General features: G+C 38.2%; 1 protein-coding gene across 1 annotated transcript in view; it reads right to left on the bottom strand.

Moving 5' to 3' along the window:
- The window catches only part of LOC139982423 (transforming growth factor-beta receptor-associated protein 1-like), a 41,090-nt gene extending 36,609 nt beyond the window's left edge, over positions 1 to 4,481 (bottom strand). The window contains exons 1-4 of the mRNA XM_071995269.1: positions 4,289 to 4,481; positions 3,100 to 3,152; positions 2,664 to 2,757; positions 244 to 342 (exon numbers count right to left, since the gene is read on the bottom strand). Of these exons, the coding sequence (XP_071851370.1) occupies positions 244 to 342; positions 2,664 to 2,757; positions 3,100 to 3,152; positions 4,289 to 4,363 (321 nt within the window). The 5' untranslated portion in view covers positions 4,364 to 4,481. The remainder of the gene's footprint in view (positions 1 to 243; positions 343 to 2,663; positions 2,758 to 3,099; positions 3,153 to 4,288) is intronic.
- Between the last annotated feature and the right edge of the window lie 17,386 nt (positions 4,482 to 21,867).

The following is a 21,867-nucleotide window of genomic DNA, read 5'->3' as shown; positions in this document are numbered from 1 at the left end:
GGATGCAGAAAGACACAATCTTCATTGCGGTCTTCATTTTAAAGCTTTATATACCTACTTGTACAAGGGTAAACGACCATTGCAGTTAAACACTTTTCCGTACTCCCGTTTGTCAATTTAGCCTGTGAGCAAATTTTCGTTCAATAAATATATAAAATGTAAACAACTTGGAAGTTTCAAAACATAGAGAGAAAAAAAAAAAAAAATCTGTAGATGATGTAGAAGATTATGTTGACCACTTACCTCTAAGTTGAACATGTTTAATAGACTGAGGACGTTGTCACACAAGACGAGGATGCGGGCAAGAGCAGAGGCGGCTTTCAGCTGCTTGATGGGTTTCCTCTGAAATTTACGGAGAAGGCATTGGATAATTTTAACGACCGAAATCTTAACAAATGATATCACAATGTCAGAATATTATCGCATGTGATACCAAACTGAGGTTTGTTGTGTGATATTTTGGATATGTGTATTGTGTAATGTAGGATTTTCCCTCAATTTACATCGCATTGCGTACACATTATGGATTGCAGTTTGTCATGGGGAAAGTTATAATCTATGCAGATTTGAATAAGCAATATTTGACATTACTTTGTAATATGAACTGAATACTTAATAGTTTGTAAAGTTTATATACTACTGTAGTAGAACATTAATTTACTTTGTAATATGAGCAGAATACTTAATAGTGTTGTACAGTTTATATACTGTAGAACTCTGCTTTGTTTCAATTACAGCTACATATAACCAGGCCAAAAGTGGGCTGTTTCCATTACAGCTATCACCAGACCAACGATCACTTCTGAGACAGCTACTCTCACCAGTGATTTCTCGTTTACATCAGCAGAAACATTTACAGCCAGGAGTGGGGGCGTAGGTGTAAAATCTGCCTCAATACAAGTCACAGTTCTTGATAAAACAAGAATTGGAAAATGTCAATTTACAGTTTACGGATACTGCAGCAGTCGATTCAGTAACAATCTCATCAACTATAGAACAATGGCAGGACAATGGCAGGACACATAATAGTTGGTGTATATAAAAATGTGTGTTAGAACTTGTGACAGTTTGTAATAAGGTTAAACTTTACAATTATTTGCTTCCACAAATAAAGAACAAAAACTGTACAAAGTGTAAAGTGCAAATTGAATTTACATCGTTTACATAGCGTTAACAGCCAGTAGTGCTGGCAGAGGGGAATCATTTGCTTCAATGCAGATCTCATTCTCTAAAGCTCAAACAATGTTTTACTTTTAAGAGTTTCCGATGAGACAAGTAATGGCATCCTATCTTTGGTAGATAACTGTCTGCAGAAAAGATACGCAGCCACGGGTAAGCACGTTAGGGGAAAGCTGAGTGGATTGTCACTTAAAGTATCCCTCACAGAGGTGCAGGGCGTAATTTAGTATTCCCAATTTTGTGTAGTGCAATTTTGAAGGCTCTCAACCAGGGGTTCCCTAATTTGGTCCCATGAACCCCCAGAGGGTGTGTGAGTCCCATCCCAGGGGTTCGTGAGAAGTTTCTAAAAGTCAAAACTAGAGTACTTTTAGTTGAACTAAAATCTGATACCATATAACTTAGTAATGTACAAAAGTTGGTCGTCATGGAAACAAAGCTGCGGGCACGCCTTGACGTCGGCCCTGACATGAGGGTGGCCCTCTCTAAGACAGCTCCGAGGATCAAACGCCTCATGGAGGAAAAACAGGGGCATCCGTCTCATCATGGGTGATCGATGGGTGATAGAATTCGTGATCTGATCTTGAATGTTCCAAACAAATATTTGTTCATCTCTGTTTATTTATGCGTATTACAGTATAATAATGGCTCAGATCGTGTCTTGAAAAGTAAGGGGTTCGTGGACAACTCTGACATCCACAGGGGGTTCATGGGGGGGGTTAAGTTAGGGAAACCCTGCTCTAAACTCAATCCCACATAGAATAGTACGGCTACTGTGTGCAAAGAACTGCAAACACATCTTTACACTTGTATAGCAGTTTACTCAATTTGCATCTAGCATTCTGCGATGCGATACCTGATAAATTATTCACGGAGAATGACTCAGGTTTTAGCTCATTTTTGAGGTTTACATTTTTATCCAGTGGAAAATTTAATCTCTAAGGTGGAAAACCTGTACATAGTTTGCTACTGTAGGAGATATCCACCTTAATTTAACTGCCAAGTGATGGAATCCTAGACCTTCTACTGTAGATGCTAGATTTTTGGCCAATCGTCGGGATTCACTCTACCAAAGAACTACTGTAACTCATTCATCACTGTTGTAACATAGTAAACTGATCTGTTACTGTACATTGAGACTCACCCACATAGCCAATTGGGGAGATCCAACTTTGGAAGATCACACTTCTCTACACTGAATTCACGACTTTCCTCAAAGTTTTGTATAAAATGTCACATTGGATCCAGAGTCACCTTGGACAATAATTGTACCCAAAAAACAAGGTGTAGTTCAGAGCTCTGTGTTGAAACCAGGTCCTTTTCTGGTATTTATTCTCTGGGTTGGAACCAGATCAACTAAGTTATCCTAGTAAAAATGTGATTCAGAAATCCATGTGTGAACTCTTGAGCTTCATTTTCAATATATGTTTCCAATCTATGATTTAAAGATCATCTAAGCCTATCGACTAAACGAAACATCTACTCACCAAAGCAAGATGTTTGTGGTTTTGCTTCTCGCTGACGTAGGTGACTTTGCCGTTCCTCTGTGTAACTTCCTCCATCAAGTAATGTATCACAAAACTAAGGAAGAAGAAAGGAGAAAATTATATTCAATGACTGAACATTTTAAGAAATTAAATGCACAGGGGCATACATTACTGTATTGTTTGTATAGTATACTGCATTTGTAAGGTTAGCAAGACGATGACATACTGTACAAACCAGGGTCAAGTAAAGGTTTTCCAGGAGCAGGGGCCAATCTCTGTAGATGTTGGGGCCATGATTCTTTTGCCATTTTTATTGTTGGAACCAAGTCATTGAAATTACGTAAAACATAACTATTTTGTTAAATAATGTATTAAATTTTCTCTCTTTCTTTGTTTTAAAAAATTGTAATGTTATGAAATGTATTATAAACTTTACCAATCACTCGTTCCGATGTAGAGATTCTTTCCACTGCATTCTATACACTCAATCTGCAAAAACAAAGTTGAATGCAACAATAGGTACGTAAACGACTATAGTATGAAAAGCCAATAACCAAGAACCCTAATCTATACCATACCTTTTACCCCCATGAAATAGGATAAATATATTCACAAAGTAAGTACCAATGAAAGCTCTGAAACCGGGCTATTTTAAACATTTTGGGGGTATAATTGGTTCTGAAAGGCAGTGAGGAGCTTAAGTGAACAGGACAAATATATACATCTTTAACATGACTGAAAAGAATTAAATGACAAAACATTACAACAGTACAGTACTTAATACTAACATGATACTCCAATGTTTCAAACATGGCTATGAAGGTACAGTAATTGTACAAAATCTTGAATGTAAACAATAACAATAGTTGAATAAGCCTCAACCCTTCCCCCAAAATGACCAACTAAGACCCATTACCTTATTAACCCAATAGGTGGCCAAATATGTGATATATCATTTGCTACATTACTGTGGTTGAATAGAGAATGAGAGGTCACTATTCACCCAACTGCTGCTTCACAAATAGCCACAAAACTACAAGATTCACCATCATGAAGAGACTACTGTACCTTATCTAGACAAAGTTTGCCACTTACCCTAGACAACAGCTAGGATGGGCACTGCATTGGATCTTTCATAACAACTTATGGAAATTTTAAATCCAAAAGTATTTAAACTTGCAGTAAAATGTGATATAAAACTGGCTAAACTAACATTAGTCATAAATATGGTCTATGGAAGCTGTGTCTAGATTAAAGATGGAACTTTCACCTCTGTGATGTTCAGTTTTAGTAAGTTCCTGAATTTATTAAAAACTATATAACAATAGTTAGGACTTTAAGTCAACAAACGCCCACTTAAAGGCAACAGGTGTCTAAGGTAGTGAATGATGCCATTTGGATGATTTTGCAAATAAAAACCTGGATTCATACTGAAAACTAGTTGTATGTGTGCCGTTTTCGGGATAACCTACAAAAAATGTAGGTTCTATACACAGTTTCGCGGAACTAGGCTTAAACAACATAAATGTAGCAAATAGTACGTTCGACTCATGACACTTATGATACGCTAGGACTTCGTTGCACAATCTGTATGAACAATGAACGAATGGGTGGTGCTTTCTTACTGATGTTTTGGTTTTGTCTCCCAGTAATTTCAGCCTCTCCACGGCTGGCACAAGTTCAAAGGCCTTAAGGCTCATCTTGATGACCTTCCAGTACTTATAAAACGTACGATAAATTATATTAATTTCATTTCACCAGTAACTGCGGGTTTTCGTGCATTTTAGTTGTAAATATGACAATTGCCAGAATGGTGACCATTTCCACCAACAAGAAAATGCTGTTGTCATTGAATTTCTGCTAAGTAGTGAATGCAAAATTGAGTATATTACAGGTATTTGTACTTTATTATTAGTTATTATTACTTAAGATTATTATTAACGAAGCAATAACCGACCTCTTACAGCTTTCAATAATTTTAAACACACAAAAAAATAAAAGTTTCTAATATAAACAGCATAGACAGAAAAATGTATATCAACATACCTGCAGCCTGGGTCACGTAATACATTTTGGGCAAATGTAACAATTCTAAAACAGCGTTTATTCATTGGCTGTCACAATTTTTGGGATAAGGGGTTATCGGAAATATCGGAAATATCGGAAATAAAGGTTGGTGAACCTCAAGGGGGTTGGGGGTCCATTATCTGCTTTATTATTTATTATATAGCCTATACTTATGAAATTAGGTCAAACTCACACATTTTTGTTAAACATAAATATGCCGATGATACAGCTGTTGTATCATGCACAATTCCTAAGAGCTCTGTTGAACTGACCAATGAAATTATCAGTGTTCTGTGAATGACATAATTCCAAAATGTGACCGCAAGACTTCATTGCATAAAAAATAAAGGAAATATGTTATTGAAATTAAAATCCTACACCATTCATGTCACCCATGCAAGAAAAACATACCAAAACACTTATATCCGCCCAAAACCCATACAAATTCTTTGTCTATTTATTACAACAAAAAAACAGCGTTATCAGCGTCGTTGTTAAAACTTGACCTTTTAGATTGTCCATGATTTAAAATAATAAATACCATATATTAAAGTTCTGTTATCATGAAATAAAACATGCTCAAGAGCACTGTGCAAAAGAACCAAAACCTGGAATGTAAAATTACCAAACTTAAGAAACCTAAAAGTAATAACAACAGCATTAAAAGTAAAACATGATATAAGACAGGGTAATAAACCACAACAGAGAACATAAAAAATACAAATATACATAAATATGGGCACAGTAAAGTGAATAAAACAATGTGATGTGAATAAGATTAATACCCATACTCGAGCCTAAAAAGATAAGTTTTATATAAACACTCCATTTAAGGTTGGGCTGCTAATATGACGTTAGGTCTGAATAGTGCATACGGAAGGCCTATAGGCTATGCCTCTTTCTTTGATTGGGGGGGGGGGGGGGTGACAGTATATTGGCAGAAACTGAAGGGAGATATTGGTTTAAAACCGGTTCTATACGAAACCTCGTATCGAGCGTTTGCAATTGTTGCGCGAAATGCAACTTTAAAGTCCACAGACCTTGTATGTATGTATGTATATTAAATCCTCCTGCAAGCAGGAACTTGTGAAGAAGCCTCCTTGGCTTATCAAAGCCGCAAGCTGACCGAAGTCAATCTCTTACGTTCGTATTTAACGTCCGTGATTATGAATTTTTAATTGTCAACAACTCTGTAACTGTACGACATACATTAATCTGGGAGTGACTCAAACCAGAGACCTTATGATTGAAAGGCACCAGCATTAACCACTGAGTTAACACTCCACTAACACTCCACTAACACTCCACTCCAGCTAACACAACACCTTATGGCTCAATCGGATTTAACGACTCTTTTTGCTCGCGAATCTGGATTTTTTTTACCTTGACGGACACTTCTAGGCAAAGGAACTGCACATATAGTGTGACGTACATATTCGAACTAAGATATGGTTTTAAACCACTCATAGCTAGCACATTTTAGCAACGAAATGTCAACCACCGTTCGTGTGGTAACTTTTTCCCGCGCCTGCAGTTTTCAACCAATCAGAAAGATTCTTTGAAGTATTTCAATCACGTCCGCTCAATTGTGTTGAGCGTTGATCGTCGGTGATTGTGAAATTGTGCCCAAGACTCCGAAATGGAATATACTGGACCCCAGGGGCGTAGCGAGCGGGGGGGTGTGGGGGGTGTCACACCCCCCCCCCCCAATAATTTGGTCGCTGTCGGCAAATTTTGGGTCTGTCGGCAAAAGGAGAAAAGGTGAAGAGAGCGGAAGGGGAAGAAAGAAGGAAAGCTGAATAGAGAAAAGGAGAACGGGAGCTTCTTCCGCGCCAAATTTGACTTAAAATATGCACCAGATTGCATCTAAGGACGTTTCAAAACTAAAAATTTTCCAAAGGGGATGGGTAGACCCCCTACCCTTAGACCCCTCCCCCATTCCAGTCACCACTTCCAGATCCGCCGGCAAATCAAATTTGACTTAAAATATGCACCAGATTGCATCAAAGGACGTTTCAAAACTAAAAATTTTCCAAAAGGGAGGGGGACACCCCCTCCCCTTAGACCCCTCCCCCATTTCAGGCACCACTTCAAGATCCGTCGGCAAATCAAATTTGACTTAAAATATGCACCAGATTGCATCTAAGGACGTTTCAAAACTAAAAATTTTCCAAAAGGGAGGGGGACACCCCCTCCCCTTAGACCCCTCCCCCATTTCAGTCACCACTTCCAGATCCGTCGGCAAATCAAATTTGACTTAAAATATGCACCAGATTGCATCTAAGGACGTTTCAAAACTAAGAATTTTCTTAAATTTTCTTAGACCCCTCCCCCATTTCAGTCACCACTTCAAGATCCGTCGGCAAATCAAATTTGACTTAAAATATGCACCAGATTGCATCTAAGGACGTTTCAAAACTAAAAAATTCAAAGGGGAGGGGGATACCCCTCCCCTTAGACCCCTCCCCCATTTCAGTCACCACTTCCAGATCCGTCGGCAAATCAAATTCTCCACACCCCCCCCCCAACAAAAAAACCTTCGCTACGCCCCTGCTGGACCCACGATTCTTCACGTAATTATTGCAGACGATATCTTTGTTAACATATCACAATTAGCACATAGATTGAAATATGTTACAGCGCTATAAAGAGTCCTTGAAGATTTATAAACAGGATTAATCACGCGCATTAGGACACAGAGCCGTATAAACTGCACTGTCAGGACCTCTGCAGAAACGTTGAAGATCCCGCCCATGTAACCTGGCCCTATCCAACTTATATACGACGTCCTTCGCGAATAAGAAATATATAAACATGGTACCCTCGATAAGTCCTACGTGCACACTATAAGATGTAATTACAGGCACCTGGCAGCCCAGAATACTACTATTCCTACCGGGTGATGTTTGTTTGGATGGGGAGTCTCCCCGAGAAATGTCGAAAACTCATTCTCTTTAGAAAGTGCTGTTTTCTGACACCTGAGAGCCAAAAATAATCCACATATAAAACTATTTCCTTGCACTTTATTTGGGGAGGGGGGGCTCGGAGAGGCTTCCGGGAAATTTTAAATACCTTTAGATGCATAGGCGTACGAGGCGGGGGGGCAGGGGGCAGATTTCCCCCCCCCCCAAATTTCCAGAGGACAAGAAATTCGGGCAAAAGTCCTGAAAAATTCGGGCAGCCTAAGAGGAGAAAAAATATATATATATATATATATATATTTTTTTTTTTTTTCTCCTCTTAGGCTGCCCGCATTTTTCAGGACTTTTGCCCGAATTTCTTGTCCTCTGGAAATATATATATATATAAATATGCAGTAGCTTGCCCGAATGTTTTTCAAATTTTTGCCCGAGAATTCCATGATTTTCTTTATTTAGCGGCATGATGCCCGAATATTTCCGTGTAACACCACCGTAAGCGCAGTTCATCTGGGCTACCACGCTTTTTGCACGATCATTTTTTTTCTAACTAGTCAATTGTATACCTGGACCAAGGGCGGCGGAACCGGGGGTGCACAGGGGGCACGTGCCCCCCCACTTTTCCTCAGGTTAAATATGTGCTTTTTTTCTACATAAAAATTGAGGTGCCTCAAGTTAGCAAGAGGCCATGGAACCAGAATGAACACTCGGGAAGGGCCGTTTCCGGCCATCTGAGGGGTTTGTAAAACCAAAAATTTTCTAGCACGCTCCGCGCCAACCGATGGTGGCACTCCGCTCAGATAGTCGTGCATACAACTTTGCAAATCCTGGCTTAGCCCGTGACTTTTAATGAATTTCTGTGGGTCAAACTCAAAGCTATTTCGAATGGAAAAAATTTGTTAAGATATTAACAAGAAAAAAACTCTAATTCGGAAGATTCCTACATTAGCAACTAGCATGATTTCACCTCATTTTGTCTCAAAAGGAAACTTGTTCCTTGTTTTCCAATTTGCGCATTGGATATTGCAGTGCTAGTATGCATATTTTCCTTTGGGGGGGGGGGGGGGCGTTGATGGAGTGATGTGTATACACAAATAAGATATTACAATAAGAGTTATAAAGGGTATAAATGTAAGGCTGTATCATTCCAATCGAATTTCTGCAAAGTGCCCTTTCACGGGAAAAAGACACGCATTTAAGTTATCGTAAGCACAGTCCTTGGATGTTTACGTCTTGCTTACGGTCACCTTAAACATCGGAAACCCGTACATTTTGGAACAACGCGTTTACGATGTGATTACGCATCCGTAAACATTGTAAACACGGAACAACAGATTTCCGTTACGTTTATGACAACTTACATATCGGAAGTTAATAATTACTTTCGTATTTATTAAAACTTATTTCTTCTGCACGTTTACGTTGACCTTAATCTCGCCACGAAGAAATTTACGACAGGATTACGATTATCTTACACATCGGAAACTCGTAGCATAGATACAACGCGTTTACAACAAACTTACGCCAAACTTAAGCATGACGTTAACGTTGATTGTTCCATGAAATAAAATACTGGACACAATTCTCATGTCAATCTTCCCGATAATGATATTACCCTGTGACTGCATCTCATGAACACAATTTCAACATTTACGTTGGCTGAAACGAGTGCAGTTAAAAATTTACTGTATATTTACAATTAACTTACAAATACCCAAATACGTTCATTTCAGCGTTTACGTATTGATTACGAAATCCTTAAACGTCAAGTTTTCATGGACTTGTCATGCTTAATACTATTTATACGAAGATGACATTATACTGTGTTTGTTCGTATTAAACATATATGAATATTTTCGTTCACCTGAAACAGGAACAGTATGGCATGTTTAGGATATACACGTCGGAAATTCCGAAGCATGCACACCACGGGATTACAGCATGATTACACCAACTTACTCATTGCGTTTACGTTGAATGTATTCTCCACTGAATTCGGAATTTACGGGAAGATTACGATTTACTTACGCGTCGGAAATTCCAGAGCATACACATACCACGAGTGTCAGTACAGCATGATTACATCAACTTGCACACTTCGCTTACGTTGACTCAATAAAGATTCGGAATTTAAGAGATGATTAATATTAACTTAAACGTCGGAAATTTCAAAAAAATACACAGAACGTGATTACGGTATGATTACACGTCAACCCATCACAACCCATATACGTCACATTTAAGTTGTACCCACGGGTATTTTTTACCGAGACAATCATCTGCCTATTCGGTTCATTATATGTTCGTCTGTAATTATAGCATGCTAAAGTACTTCCAAAGTGTTCTCTTGAAATTCTAGTAAATGGACACACAAGATGACTGAATGTCCAGTGAGGTAAATTTCCTTCAGGGTGCACGTGGTAATAGAAAAAAAGTTAAAGGATTTGACCAAAGGTGACCATATTTGAATTTCTGACATTTTTCTAATACAGCATATATCTTTCAACGTGAATGTGCATGGCCTGCACAAACATACTACCATATGTACCTCACAATGTATTTCTCATACTTTGTTCAGTTATAACATATAACATAAATATATATATATATATATATCTATATATATATATATATATATGCAGATGCAGCCGTCAAACCAACAAAACTCCTCAAGCTAATTCTATGAGAGTATCAGCAAATATCCTCGTGGTTGCTCATTTTGGTAAGTTACGTAATTCACGTTGCGGGCCCTCGATCATAATACCTCAACAAACAGCTCGCCCTCACAAAGAATTAAGTTTGGCGCTCTGGCATGGCTGATCGATATTCTTATCACTACCGCTGGAATCATGAGAAAACAGATGAGAAGACACATACACGGGTCTCCTCATCTGTCTGTCTAACTTTTTTATGTATACTTATTTATGTGTTAAAGTAAGATGGTTTTTTATTTATTATTATTATTATTTATGTCGACCCGATTAGTATGGTACGTGTTTGGTTTATCTGCTTCTTGATGCATATGCAGATACAACAATGAAAATACACGATAAGGCCTGCCTTATACTGTATCAAACAGAACAATGCATCCAATTGGTTTATTGTAGAGAATTTGTGAAACCGCAATGAACGGGGTACACCCCTCAGTCCGACAAGTTTTCAGTCCGACAAGTTTTCAGTCCGAAAATAAAATATACGTTTTCAGTCCGAAAATGAAATACACGTTTTCAGTCCGAAAATGAAATACACGTTTTCAGTCCGAAAATGTTTTCACTTGGGGAATGAAAGCAGTTTTAATGCCATAATATCACCAATAAACTGTGACAGCCCGAACTGATATTATATATATATATATATATAGAGAGAGAGAGAGATATTGATATAAATATAGATATATATATATATATATAGATATTTATATCAATATCTATATATATATATATATATATCTTTATATATATATATATCTATATTTATATCTATATCTATATCAATATCTATATCTATATCTATATATCTATATATATATATATATATATATATATATATATATATATATAAATGAAAATCCTCCATTGCATATATATATATATATATATATAATTGAAATTGCAGTGAGTTGGAAAATCCAGAACATTTAAAAAACTTCCAGCCTCCACCGGGATTCGAACCCGGGCCTCCCGCTTTATATGCGGACACCCTAACCACTAGGCTATGGACGTTGATTGTATATCCAGAGGTTCGAACCCGGTAAGGAAGGTCGAAATTCCATTGTAGGCGTAATTATATGTATAAATTACGCTTGAGAAAAGTTTAAAAATTATTTAATAAAAAAATGGCTTAAATACATACCAAAACAAGGAAGCTGTACGGCTCCTCGTAAAAAGTGCAATAAACCACCTCGGATTAGTACAATTTCAACTTGAGCTCTTTAAGAAATGAGTAATACAGGAAACTATCGGGAGGAACAATGTATGCGTTGGAATTCCCAGGATCTTAAAGTTCATGGTCTGTAGATCGCAAACCACAAACTTAACTAGAAATTTCTAACGAATTCAGGAAATACGTCGGTTCAAATGGTCTCGAGTTTAGGCTTTACCTGGGAAATATCCGGACCTGCGATATGTATACAAAGTACATGTGGTCACAGAGGGGTTGATGATAAAAGTTGACATTTAGTACAGGCAGGCCTACAGCTTCATGAATCGTTATAGAACTATATGCAACGAAATAGATGCATACCGCGGCTTACACAAAGTGCATGAACTTTCCCTTAAGTATACTTGACCTTGTATTGTTGATATATATATATATATATATATATATATATATATATATATATATATTTATATATACACACACCCATCACTTCTTGAGATTGTTCTCATCTGCATGAAAACGCGCGCCCCACAACCCCTACGCCCCACCCCTCTCGACCTTCGCCCGTATAGTACCAAGACCTTGACAAAATCCGGCAACACACCACTTCATCGATAACAAGACTAGTGATCGGGTTGTGTATAAGTGACGTCTTGAGGTCGTGCACTTACCTAAATGGAGTGTGACCACTCCCGATTTCCTAAGATCAGGCCCCGTAAAATCCCAAGGACACTGTACTGAATGGACATGCATCTAACAATATTCGAATTATTCGAATTTGTAAAGCAAACAGCAGATATCACTCCATATCAGTGAGCATGAAAATGGCGTTCCAGAATGAACAGCCTCCAAACCATGGGCGCAGATCCTGGTGGGGACAGCGGGACGCGTCCCCACTAACCTTTTCAGTAGTGGGGACATGATATACCGTATCCCCACCAATTTGTCTTGAACAATAGCTGCATTTCAAGTTCCCCTGTATTGAACTTTGGCGAAGTTTGATCCAGCATTGTGCAAATCACATGCAACAGTTCTCATTTTATTATATTTATCCACAGTTGTTAAATATAGGACGGAAATCGCATTTGCGGCAGTCTATAATTGTTTTCTGGGAGAGGACACCAGACCCATCGTATACAAAAGTCTACTTGGATTATTTTTCCCCTGATTTTTTTTCTGCAGACGCCCATGCATTTATTTCCCCAAACTAAAATTCTAAACCATGAAATCTCAAACTTAAGGAGGTTTGGGAGCATCATTAGGTCTGGGAAGTGTTATTTCCGGCGATCTGGGAGGCTATATTTGACCCCAAAAAATCGTACGCAACGCGCGAACCCATGGTCGCGCTCCGCTTAGATAGTGTCAGAGAACAGACTCGCGTTCCCACCATTATCTAAGACTGATCTGCGCCCATGTTCAAACTGTCGATGTGTGTAGTGTTCGGTTTCGAAAATATCTATTTCCTTAAAGAGGTTTTATTATTTGTACACCAATAAATTAACTGTGTCGGAATTTTCGAAAATTCCCTGACCAACATTCTTCATCATACTTCCCTCTACTCGTGCAAATTTGACTAGTTCTGTTTGGGGTTGAAGGAGGTTTTTCTGTATTGATTGTCCATAGATGAAATTTTGTGCAACATTGCATTATGGGTATGTTTTGAAGTGAATTTATCGTGAATTTTCAAATTCTGAACAAATAATGGGCTTAAAACCTTGAAAAGTGGAGCTGACGGGTATAGTGGGCCGCGACTTAGAACCACCTACAAAAGCAATGATCCGCGGGAGATGTGATGAGGTCGAACATGATGAGTGACTGATGACAATCTTCAAAAAGGTTATGGATGGAAAAAAAAACCATTTGGAAATACTTGGTTTTCAGGCAAAAGTGTACATCTGGTTGGTCAGTTTCAAGCTCGAGAAGTGCCATTTCCGGTGATCTGGGTGTATCAAAACCAGAAATCGCTGCGCGCCAACCAATGGTGGCGCTCCGCTTAGATAGTAATTCGCGCCCCCCGGGTCAGAAAATCCTGGATACGCCACTGATTAACCACATAAAATGACTGAATGTTCATTTCCTCAAGGGTGGTAATACAAATACAATATTTTATTTTTTTTTATCAAAGGTGACCATATTTGAATACCTGGCATATTAGGGGCCAAAACAGCAAACCTTTGGAGCGGGATATACTGGTTTTGTATTGGGGTGTAAAATCTAAACAATTGCAAGTAAAAGATTCAAAGTAAAGAACATACTTTACCAAACACGTTTTACGAGGTACAAAGTATATATTTATAAATTTGTAGTTAAGACGGTGCACTCTTTACTGCAGGAATGCGACAACTTAATAACGATTTTGCTCTCCCTTTCCTCTCTTATTCATTGCTGCAAATGTTTCTGTTGCAGCGATAGAAAGCAAGTGTAAAATAAATGACACATGTTGACGCCAGAAATGTGTTCCACGTTCATTTCTATTGTAAATTTTCTATTGTAAATAATGTTATTGAACTCTGAATTCAAACATGGAAACGTTTTACAAACATTCACCTCAAAATTAGTGGAATAATGCCACGAAGATTAATATATAGAATGAAAAACAACTTGTAGGTAGGGCCTATTGCTTACCGGCTAAAATTAACAAAAACATAATAACATTAAAATTAAAATAAACATAGACAACGTATACTGCACGCAGCCGCGTACACTATACACACACATATATACATATTATCCGTATTGTGCCCACGCTTAGGCAATTGTGCCCACGCTTGGGAAAGTATGATTGAAATATATTAGGCTAGTTGTCATAAAAAACTGTTCTAAAATTTAACAATTTGGAAGGCATTACACCATGTACAAACGAGAAGGCCCTATGAGAAAATTGCAAGTGAGACAAAAGCCTATACATCATATACTTTCTTGTATTCTCTTTCAAACACTCCGACCCCCCCCCCCCACCCCCTCACCCGTTTAATTTTCGAAGGTAATTACATTGCTACGGGAGAAGTTTGGGTGTCCAGTTAGGTTCAAACTTGATATATGCAACTAATATAGGTATAGAAGGATTAAAGTATGCTGTATTGGCCCATATATGCCATATATTCAAAAATGGTCACCCCTGGTCAATATTCTTAAACGGTTTATATTACCTCGTTGGAAAAAAAAATACCTCACTGGACATTCAGTCATCTTTTGTGTTCATTAAGATTGTCTGAGAACAATTTGGAGAGCGAAGACCTCCAAGGGAGTATTTTTTTGAACACTCCTAGCAATTATTGCTTGCTTAATTTGCGGCCAATACAGTCCACAGATACAGTCACAGATACAGACATATGTACGATTAACATATAAACATATACAACATATGTATACTGTACTCAGCCGCATACAAACACTTATACATATTGGTTGACATATATGTGTGACAGTAACTTTATTGTGCCCACGCTTAGGAGAATTGTGCCCACGCTTGGGAAAGTATGACTGAAATATAGTAGTCTTCACAGAAACTGTTCAAAAATTAAGCGATTTAGAAGGCATTAAAACCCAATACAAACGAGTAGACCCTTTAGGAACTGCACTATTTAAGAAGCCTATATATTACATACTTTCTTGAATCCTCTTTCCGACCCCGACCCCGCCCCCCCCCCCCCACCGACACATATACATATATACACATATACATATTGGTTAACATGCATGTGTGACAGTAACTTTATTGTGCCCACGCTTAGGAGAATTGTGCCCACGCTTGGGAAAGTATGACTGAAATATAGTAGTCTTCACAGAAACTGTTCGAAAATTAAGCGATTTAGAAAGCATTAAAACCCAATACAAACGAGTAGACCCTTTAGGAACTGCACTATTTAAGAAGCCTATATATTACATACTTTCTTGAATCCTCTTTCCGACCACCCCCCCCCCCCCCGACACATATACATATATACACATATACATATTGGTTAACATGCATGTGTGACAGTAACTTTATTGTGCCCACGCTTAGGAGAATTGTGCCCACGCTTGGGAAAGTATGACTGAAATATAGTAGTCTTCACAGAAACTGTTCGAAAATTAAGCGATTTAGAAAGCATTTAAACCCAATACAAACGAGCAGACCCTTTAGGAACTGCACTATTTAAGAAGCCTATATATTACATACTTTCTTGAATCCTCTTTCCGACCACCCCCCCCCCCCGACACATATACATATATACACATATACATATTGGTTAACATGCATGTGTGACAGTAACTTTATTGTGCCCACGCTTAGGAGAATTGTGCCCACGCTTGGAAAAGTATGACTGAAATATAGTAGTCTTCACAGAAACTGTTCGAAAATTAAGCGATTTAGAAAGCATTAAAACCCAATACAAACGAGTAGACCCTTTAGGAACTGCACTATTTAAGAAGCCTATATATTACATACTTTCTTGAATCCTCTTTCCGACCCCGACCCCCCCCCCCCCGACACATATACCTATATACACATATACATATTGGTTAACATGCATGTGTGACAGTAACTTTATTGTGCCCACGCTTAGGAGAATTGTGCCCACGCTTGGGAAAGTATGACTGAAATATAGTAGTCTTCACAGAAACTGTTCGAAAATTAAGCGATTTAGAAGGCATTAAAACCCAATACAAACGAGCAGACCCTTTAGGAACTGCACTATTTAAGAAGCCTATATATTACATACTTTCTTGAATCCTCTTTCCGACCCCCGCCCCCCCCCCCCCCCCGGGCCTCTTCATTTATTTTTCGAAGGTGTTGCATACGGGGAAGTTTTGGTCTCCAGTCAGGTTCAAACCTTGTTATATGCAACTACACGTTAAAACTCAATACAAACGAGTAGACCCTTTAGGTACAATTCTACACTACTACATATTACTATCATACTAAGTATGATTTATTGGTCCCATATATGCTACATATTAAAATATGGTCACCTTATGTTAAAATTCTTAAACTGTTTTATTACCACCTTGGAGGAAATTTACCTAACTGGGAAATTTAGTCATCTTGTTGTGTGTGTTTATAATGTCAGCGAACAATATGGAGAGTGAACACCTTCAGGAAAAGACTTTTTTGAAAATTTCCAGCAATTACAGCATGCCGTAATTTGGGGCCATTACATACTATTTTTGAGGAGTACACGTATTTGAACTCGAAGCCCCTCACCCCACAATCAATTTCCCCCTCCCTAAATCTATTACACCTGATTGACTCTGCGATCAATTTTATATATAGTTTGATGATACCTATACTTATTTTTAATTTAACATAATATGTTGATTACATATATCAACTGAAAATTATAGTGGGGGATCATAACGAGGAAGAAACTGTACCCATCAGCCTTAGATTAAAATTGTATATGTACGCTTATGAGTACGGAATTTCCGACTGTCGCACTCTAATTTTTCCGACTGTCGCACTCTAATTTTAATAGATTCTTGTTATTTGTGAGTGACCTACAATTTTCGGTCAAACTTGACCTTCAATCAGTCATAATTACCACGTTTTCCTTGTCATATTAAGAAATTGTATCTCGCGATTCTTATACTCCACCATACAAAACTTCGTATGATTTTGAATACTCTAAAAAAAATGCCTAATAAAACTACTGTACAACGTATACAATTAAAACGCTCAATGCTATTCTACGGAAGCTTAAAAGTGCCATCAACATAAGAAAAACTTTGCCCATAAGGTGAAATTTTTCAGTAAATTGTTAAAATAACAAGATAAAATCTTATCCAAAAAAAAAACAGAAAAATATTGGATCGCTTAGTCGCTTAAACTGAGCAATTGAACAATTTTTGAAAAATGTTTAATTGACAACTTATCATATCTCGTGTATTGGACATTTTGCTGCAAATTGTTCAATTGTTCACTTCATCCCAATTGAACAATTTTCTGCAAAATTTTTAATTGGCAACTTATCGTATCTCGTCAACTCAACATTTTTCTGCAAAATGTTTAACTGTTCACTTCATTCTAAATGCTCAGTTGGAATGAAGTGAACAATTTAATTTTTTTTCATGTGAGTGATAAATAGCCCCCCCCCCCCCCACAAGAAAATAATATTAAGCGCGCTAGGAAAAAGCACTGTATTTTGGGGTAGTTCACTATGTCGTCGAATATAATTTGTTGAAAAAGAAAAGTTTTCCCCTTTGTTACATTAACATAGCTTTTTTAGTTGGTAGTCTATGTAGCCTATAAAGCAGATAACTTATACTCATTGCTTACTCGCTAACCAGAGTGATTAATAAATTTGTGAAGTGAGGGCCAGTGGTACAAATGTACCGAAAAAAGTTCGGAACAAAAGTGCAGTCGCGAAAGATGGGGTGTCTGACTGACACTGACCGTATCGTTGACGAGTAGGGTGTGGGGGGGGGGGCGGGTTACAAGGCAGCAGTCGGAATTTTCTGGCTCCAAAACCCATCCAGTTGGAATTTCAGCCACTACATCTCCCCCCCCCCCACCCCCCTCTCAATCATCAGGCCTTAGCTACGTCCGTGTGTACGTAAACGACGTTCATTACTGTTAAGTTTTTACGGGACTTTATAGTACTAATTAATACTACGTGCGACCGTGGAGCTCTGTTTATAGCTCCATGGTGCGACGAAGACTTGTACCCACGCTTATATAGAAATTCTACCCAAGCTTGGCAAAGTATGACAAGTAAATCGCAAATCCAACACATATATACCGGTGCTATGGCAGAGTGGCGGATAAAGGCGGTGGCGTTTGGAAGCAATGCGGGTTTCTCCCACATTTGTGGTCGCTTAAGCGTCGTGAAAATAACTGCTGATTATTATTACCATTATAACATTTAAAAAATGTAGTAGTTTGAAAGATTATTGAACTTTCAAGGTTTATATATATATATATAGGTTTACTTGAGTATTCACAAATTCCAATCTCTAGTCCACAATCACGAGTATTCTTCCAATGCTCGCCCCACCCCTTCTTTTTACGTCCTCTTCACTCATTATCGATTCATGGACAGAACTTGATAGTAATTTCTGATAAAATCTTCCTCAGTTGCATCCTATATGTAAACTGAATGTTCCGTTGTTTGCACATATGTCGAAAATAATTTATATCGCTTGAGAAAAAAAGCATTATGCAAAAATTGTCATATTCACGTGTGGTGTTTGTAAAAATCACGCACCTATATGCGAATATATAATAGCTAAGATTGTCCTGTGTCCGTTATATAATTCCATTAAAGAAATGCATACCTGAGACACGAGAGTATTATCCTGTGAGGCCGACCGTAATACATTCATGCTTGAGACACATGCAAGTCTTAAATAAACAGAATAGCAAGTCCCAAACATATAGACCTTCCTTACTGGTTTCGAACCTCTGGACATACAATCAGCGTACATAGCCTATAGTGGTTAGGGTGTCCGCGTACAGAGCGGGAGTCCCGTGGTTCGAATCCCGGTGGAGGCTGAAAGTGTTTTCACTGTTCTTGATTTTCCAACTCATTACGATTTTCATATATATATATATATATATATAGTAAATAAACATACATTAGTGCCGTAATAAAGGCAAAAATAGAGCGCCCACACGTGATACGTGGTACACACAGCGAAATCCATGTGCATGTGCCGCATCAAGGTAATAGTTTTATTCTCCAATAGTTATATATATGAAACGAATTTTCCTGAAAATTATTGCAAACTACATCTAGATCAAGTAACGTTAAACACACAAGTGATGTTTAATATGTTGAATGTCAAAAATGGAATGTAGCTATATCATTACGCTGTTGACATGGAACTGAATAAAATTAAAAATTAAATACTGCCGCATTTTGAAGAGTGTCAGACTTTCAAACCTTTTAAAATGATAACTCGTATTAAATTTGTAGTTGATGTGGGTCTCTGAAAAATATAGCAAGAATGTGTTTGTGATTACTGTCAAAAAGGTGTGATATACTGAATAACATGTAAATATCAAATGCTATTGTCACTGTGACACGCTTCACATTGTTTGATTGTTTATTGTAAGATTCCAGCTACTATATGATCACTGAGTCAAAGCATGGTTAAATGATCGACAAACTGCTATATTCAGTTTCCTCCGACTTTAACATAAGTTCACGAGATCGTCAACAAGTTTTAGCAGCGGCAGTTCACGGCTTCCATACATATTTGAATTTAACTGCCTATTGTTGCTGGACCGTAGAATTCGGAAATATCAATGTTGGATGCTAACTACGGAGCTACAGAAGCGTAGAAAGGACATTGTACCGTGGAGGTTTTTACCTCCATGATTGTACTAACAAATTTATGAACTAGTAGAACGTAATGATAATATAATAATTGCAGTTTCCATGAACTGATATGTGAAAAGAATCGCTTTGCGTTGAATACTTTTCGAAGACAAGACAAAAAAAACTATGGCTTGGAGGATTCACACTGAGTACATAGCATCGCACAATTTTTTTCACTTGAAATCCAATCGAGTTTTCCCTTTGCTGTTTGCGCCAAGTTAGCTTCCGAGAACCCGCGACGTTTAAATGAGCATTTACAATAATTAGGGTACTTTAATTAGACCTCCTTTAACACTATATTGGGGACCCGATGCAACCATGTGGTGCAACCCACCCACTCGCCCCCCCCCCTCGTCAGGTTCCCCATGTGTGGTAAACTTAACTGTTAATGCAAAGAATCGTTATCCGTTAATTTTAATTGGAAAGTTAGGTGATCGAGTAACACATTGACATCTCATGGATACAACATTTGCCCCTAAACTGATCCAGAATGGTCGTAGAATTCATCTAATATTACAGATGAGTCATATTTTGGATATTTGTGGATGTCTCCTTCTATCCAACTATATGTACCCCCTCCGAGTTTAGTCCTGAAATAGAAATTAAAATATAATTAGCCGGTTCCTTTGTGATGCCGTTTTTGCGGCTTTAGAAATGGTCGGGTCCAGAATAGCTATTTAGAGGATTTATTTAAAAACGGGGACAGTGGTGGGTGGGGGGGGGGGGGCACAAGCCTCGGAACTGGGATATCGAACAATCGGTACTCAATGTCAGGCTTCAAAAACTTTAACTTAACTTTGTCGGTCATAGCGGCGCAAATCCATATTTGAGATTTAAGTAATTTTTGCTTAAATTTTGTGCGAAACTTTTTCCAACCTCCAACCTCCTACCCCCATGCCCCCCTTCCCCCTTCCCCCTCCCCCCGTTTCAAATGCTCCTCTTACGATTCCCATTGTCCATATCCTTTTTCATAGATTAGTCGAGATAGATTTCAACAGTCCGTTTTTTGCTCTGCCGATTTCTCTCAATATGCCCTCAAGTGATATTCGAAGAAGTATACTCAAGGCCTATATCATGCACGTAAAGCGATGAACGCACAAATACCCACCGCAATATATGTACGAAACAGAGAAGTATACTGCTTACTTACTATAAATATCATTTCCAGATAAGCAAGTGAAATTTCCGGTCACATCACAATGATAAAGTTTACTGTCTGTCACTTTGCAGTTCACTGGTTGGCTACGCCAGTTGGTTAGTAACAATAACGTATTCAGTATAGTTAATTACGTCACAGCCTGGGCTTACTAGAAAGCGGGGAATTTGAAATCAGTTAAAGGCGGTATCACTAGTAGCAACACGTTGGTTTGATTCACACCGCACTTGATCCTCAATCGAGTTCTACATTGCAAAGAGCATTCAAAATGGACGATTCAGGCTTCCGTGGTTTATTGCAGAAGTAACAGAAAGCTCCGTGGAAGCAAGGTTGCCAGTTTATACAAGTACACTTTCAATTCGATCCGTCGCTGGTTTTTAATGATGTTCCGCAGGAAAATGTCATACGTGTATTGGAAAAGGAAAAAAAAAAAACATTTAGAAGCAGCGACAGTTGGAACTACCGCGGCAGTATGCACATGTTGTGACAGAAAGCTCGGTGCAAACATTTGAAGGAAGAATTAAGGGCACTCCGAGCACTACTGGCTGAGAAGGAACAACTTCTTTCGAAAAAAACGAAAACGAAGTTCTCTGTGCCACTGGATTGTTCGGTACGTAACACTAGGCCAAGACTTATCAATGTAACTTTTCAATCACTAAAAGTCACCGTTATATAAACCCTAGACCTGTACAGGCATTCGTTCCTTTAAAAACGATAAATTAAAAGAGTTTAAATATGACAGTGAGAGAAATAATACAATAACCTCCTTTTAGATATCTGTAAAATGTTTCATGCACAATTTGCCAGGGTATACTGTTATTGATACATTCACGTTCTAACCTTGTGATGGTGAACGTCACCCAACCACGTGCCCCCTACCT

This window comes from Apostichopus japonicus, chromosome 16 (assembly GCF_037975245.1).
Source record: "Apostichopus japonicus isolate 1M-3 chromosome 16, ASM3797524v1, whole genome shotgun sequence".
Taxonomy (NCBI): Eukaryota; Metazoa; Echinodermata; class Holothuroidea; order Aspidochirotida; family Stichopodidae; genus Apostichopus; species Apostichopus japonicus.
Note: the sequence above shows the minus strand (reverse complement) of the source record. Positions and strands in the feature narration are given on the sequence as shown.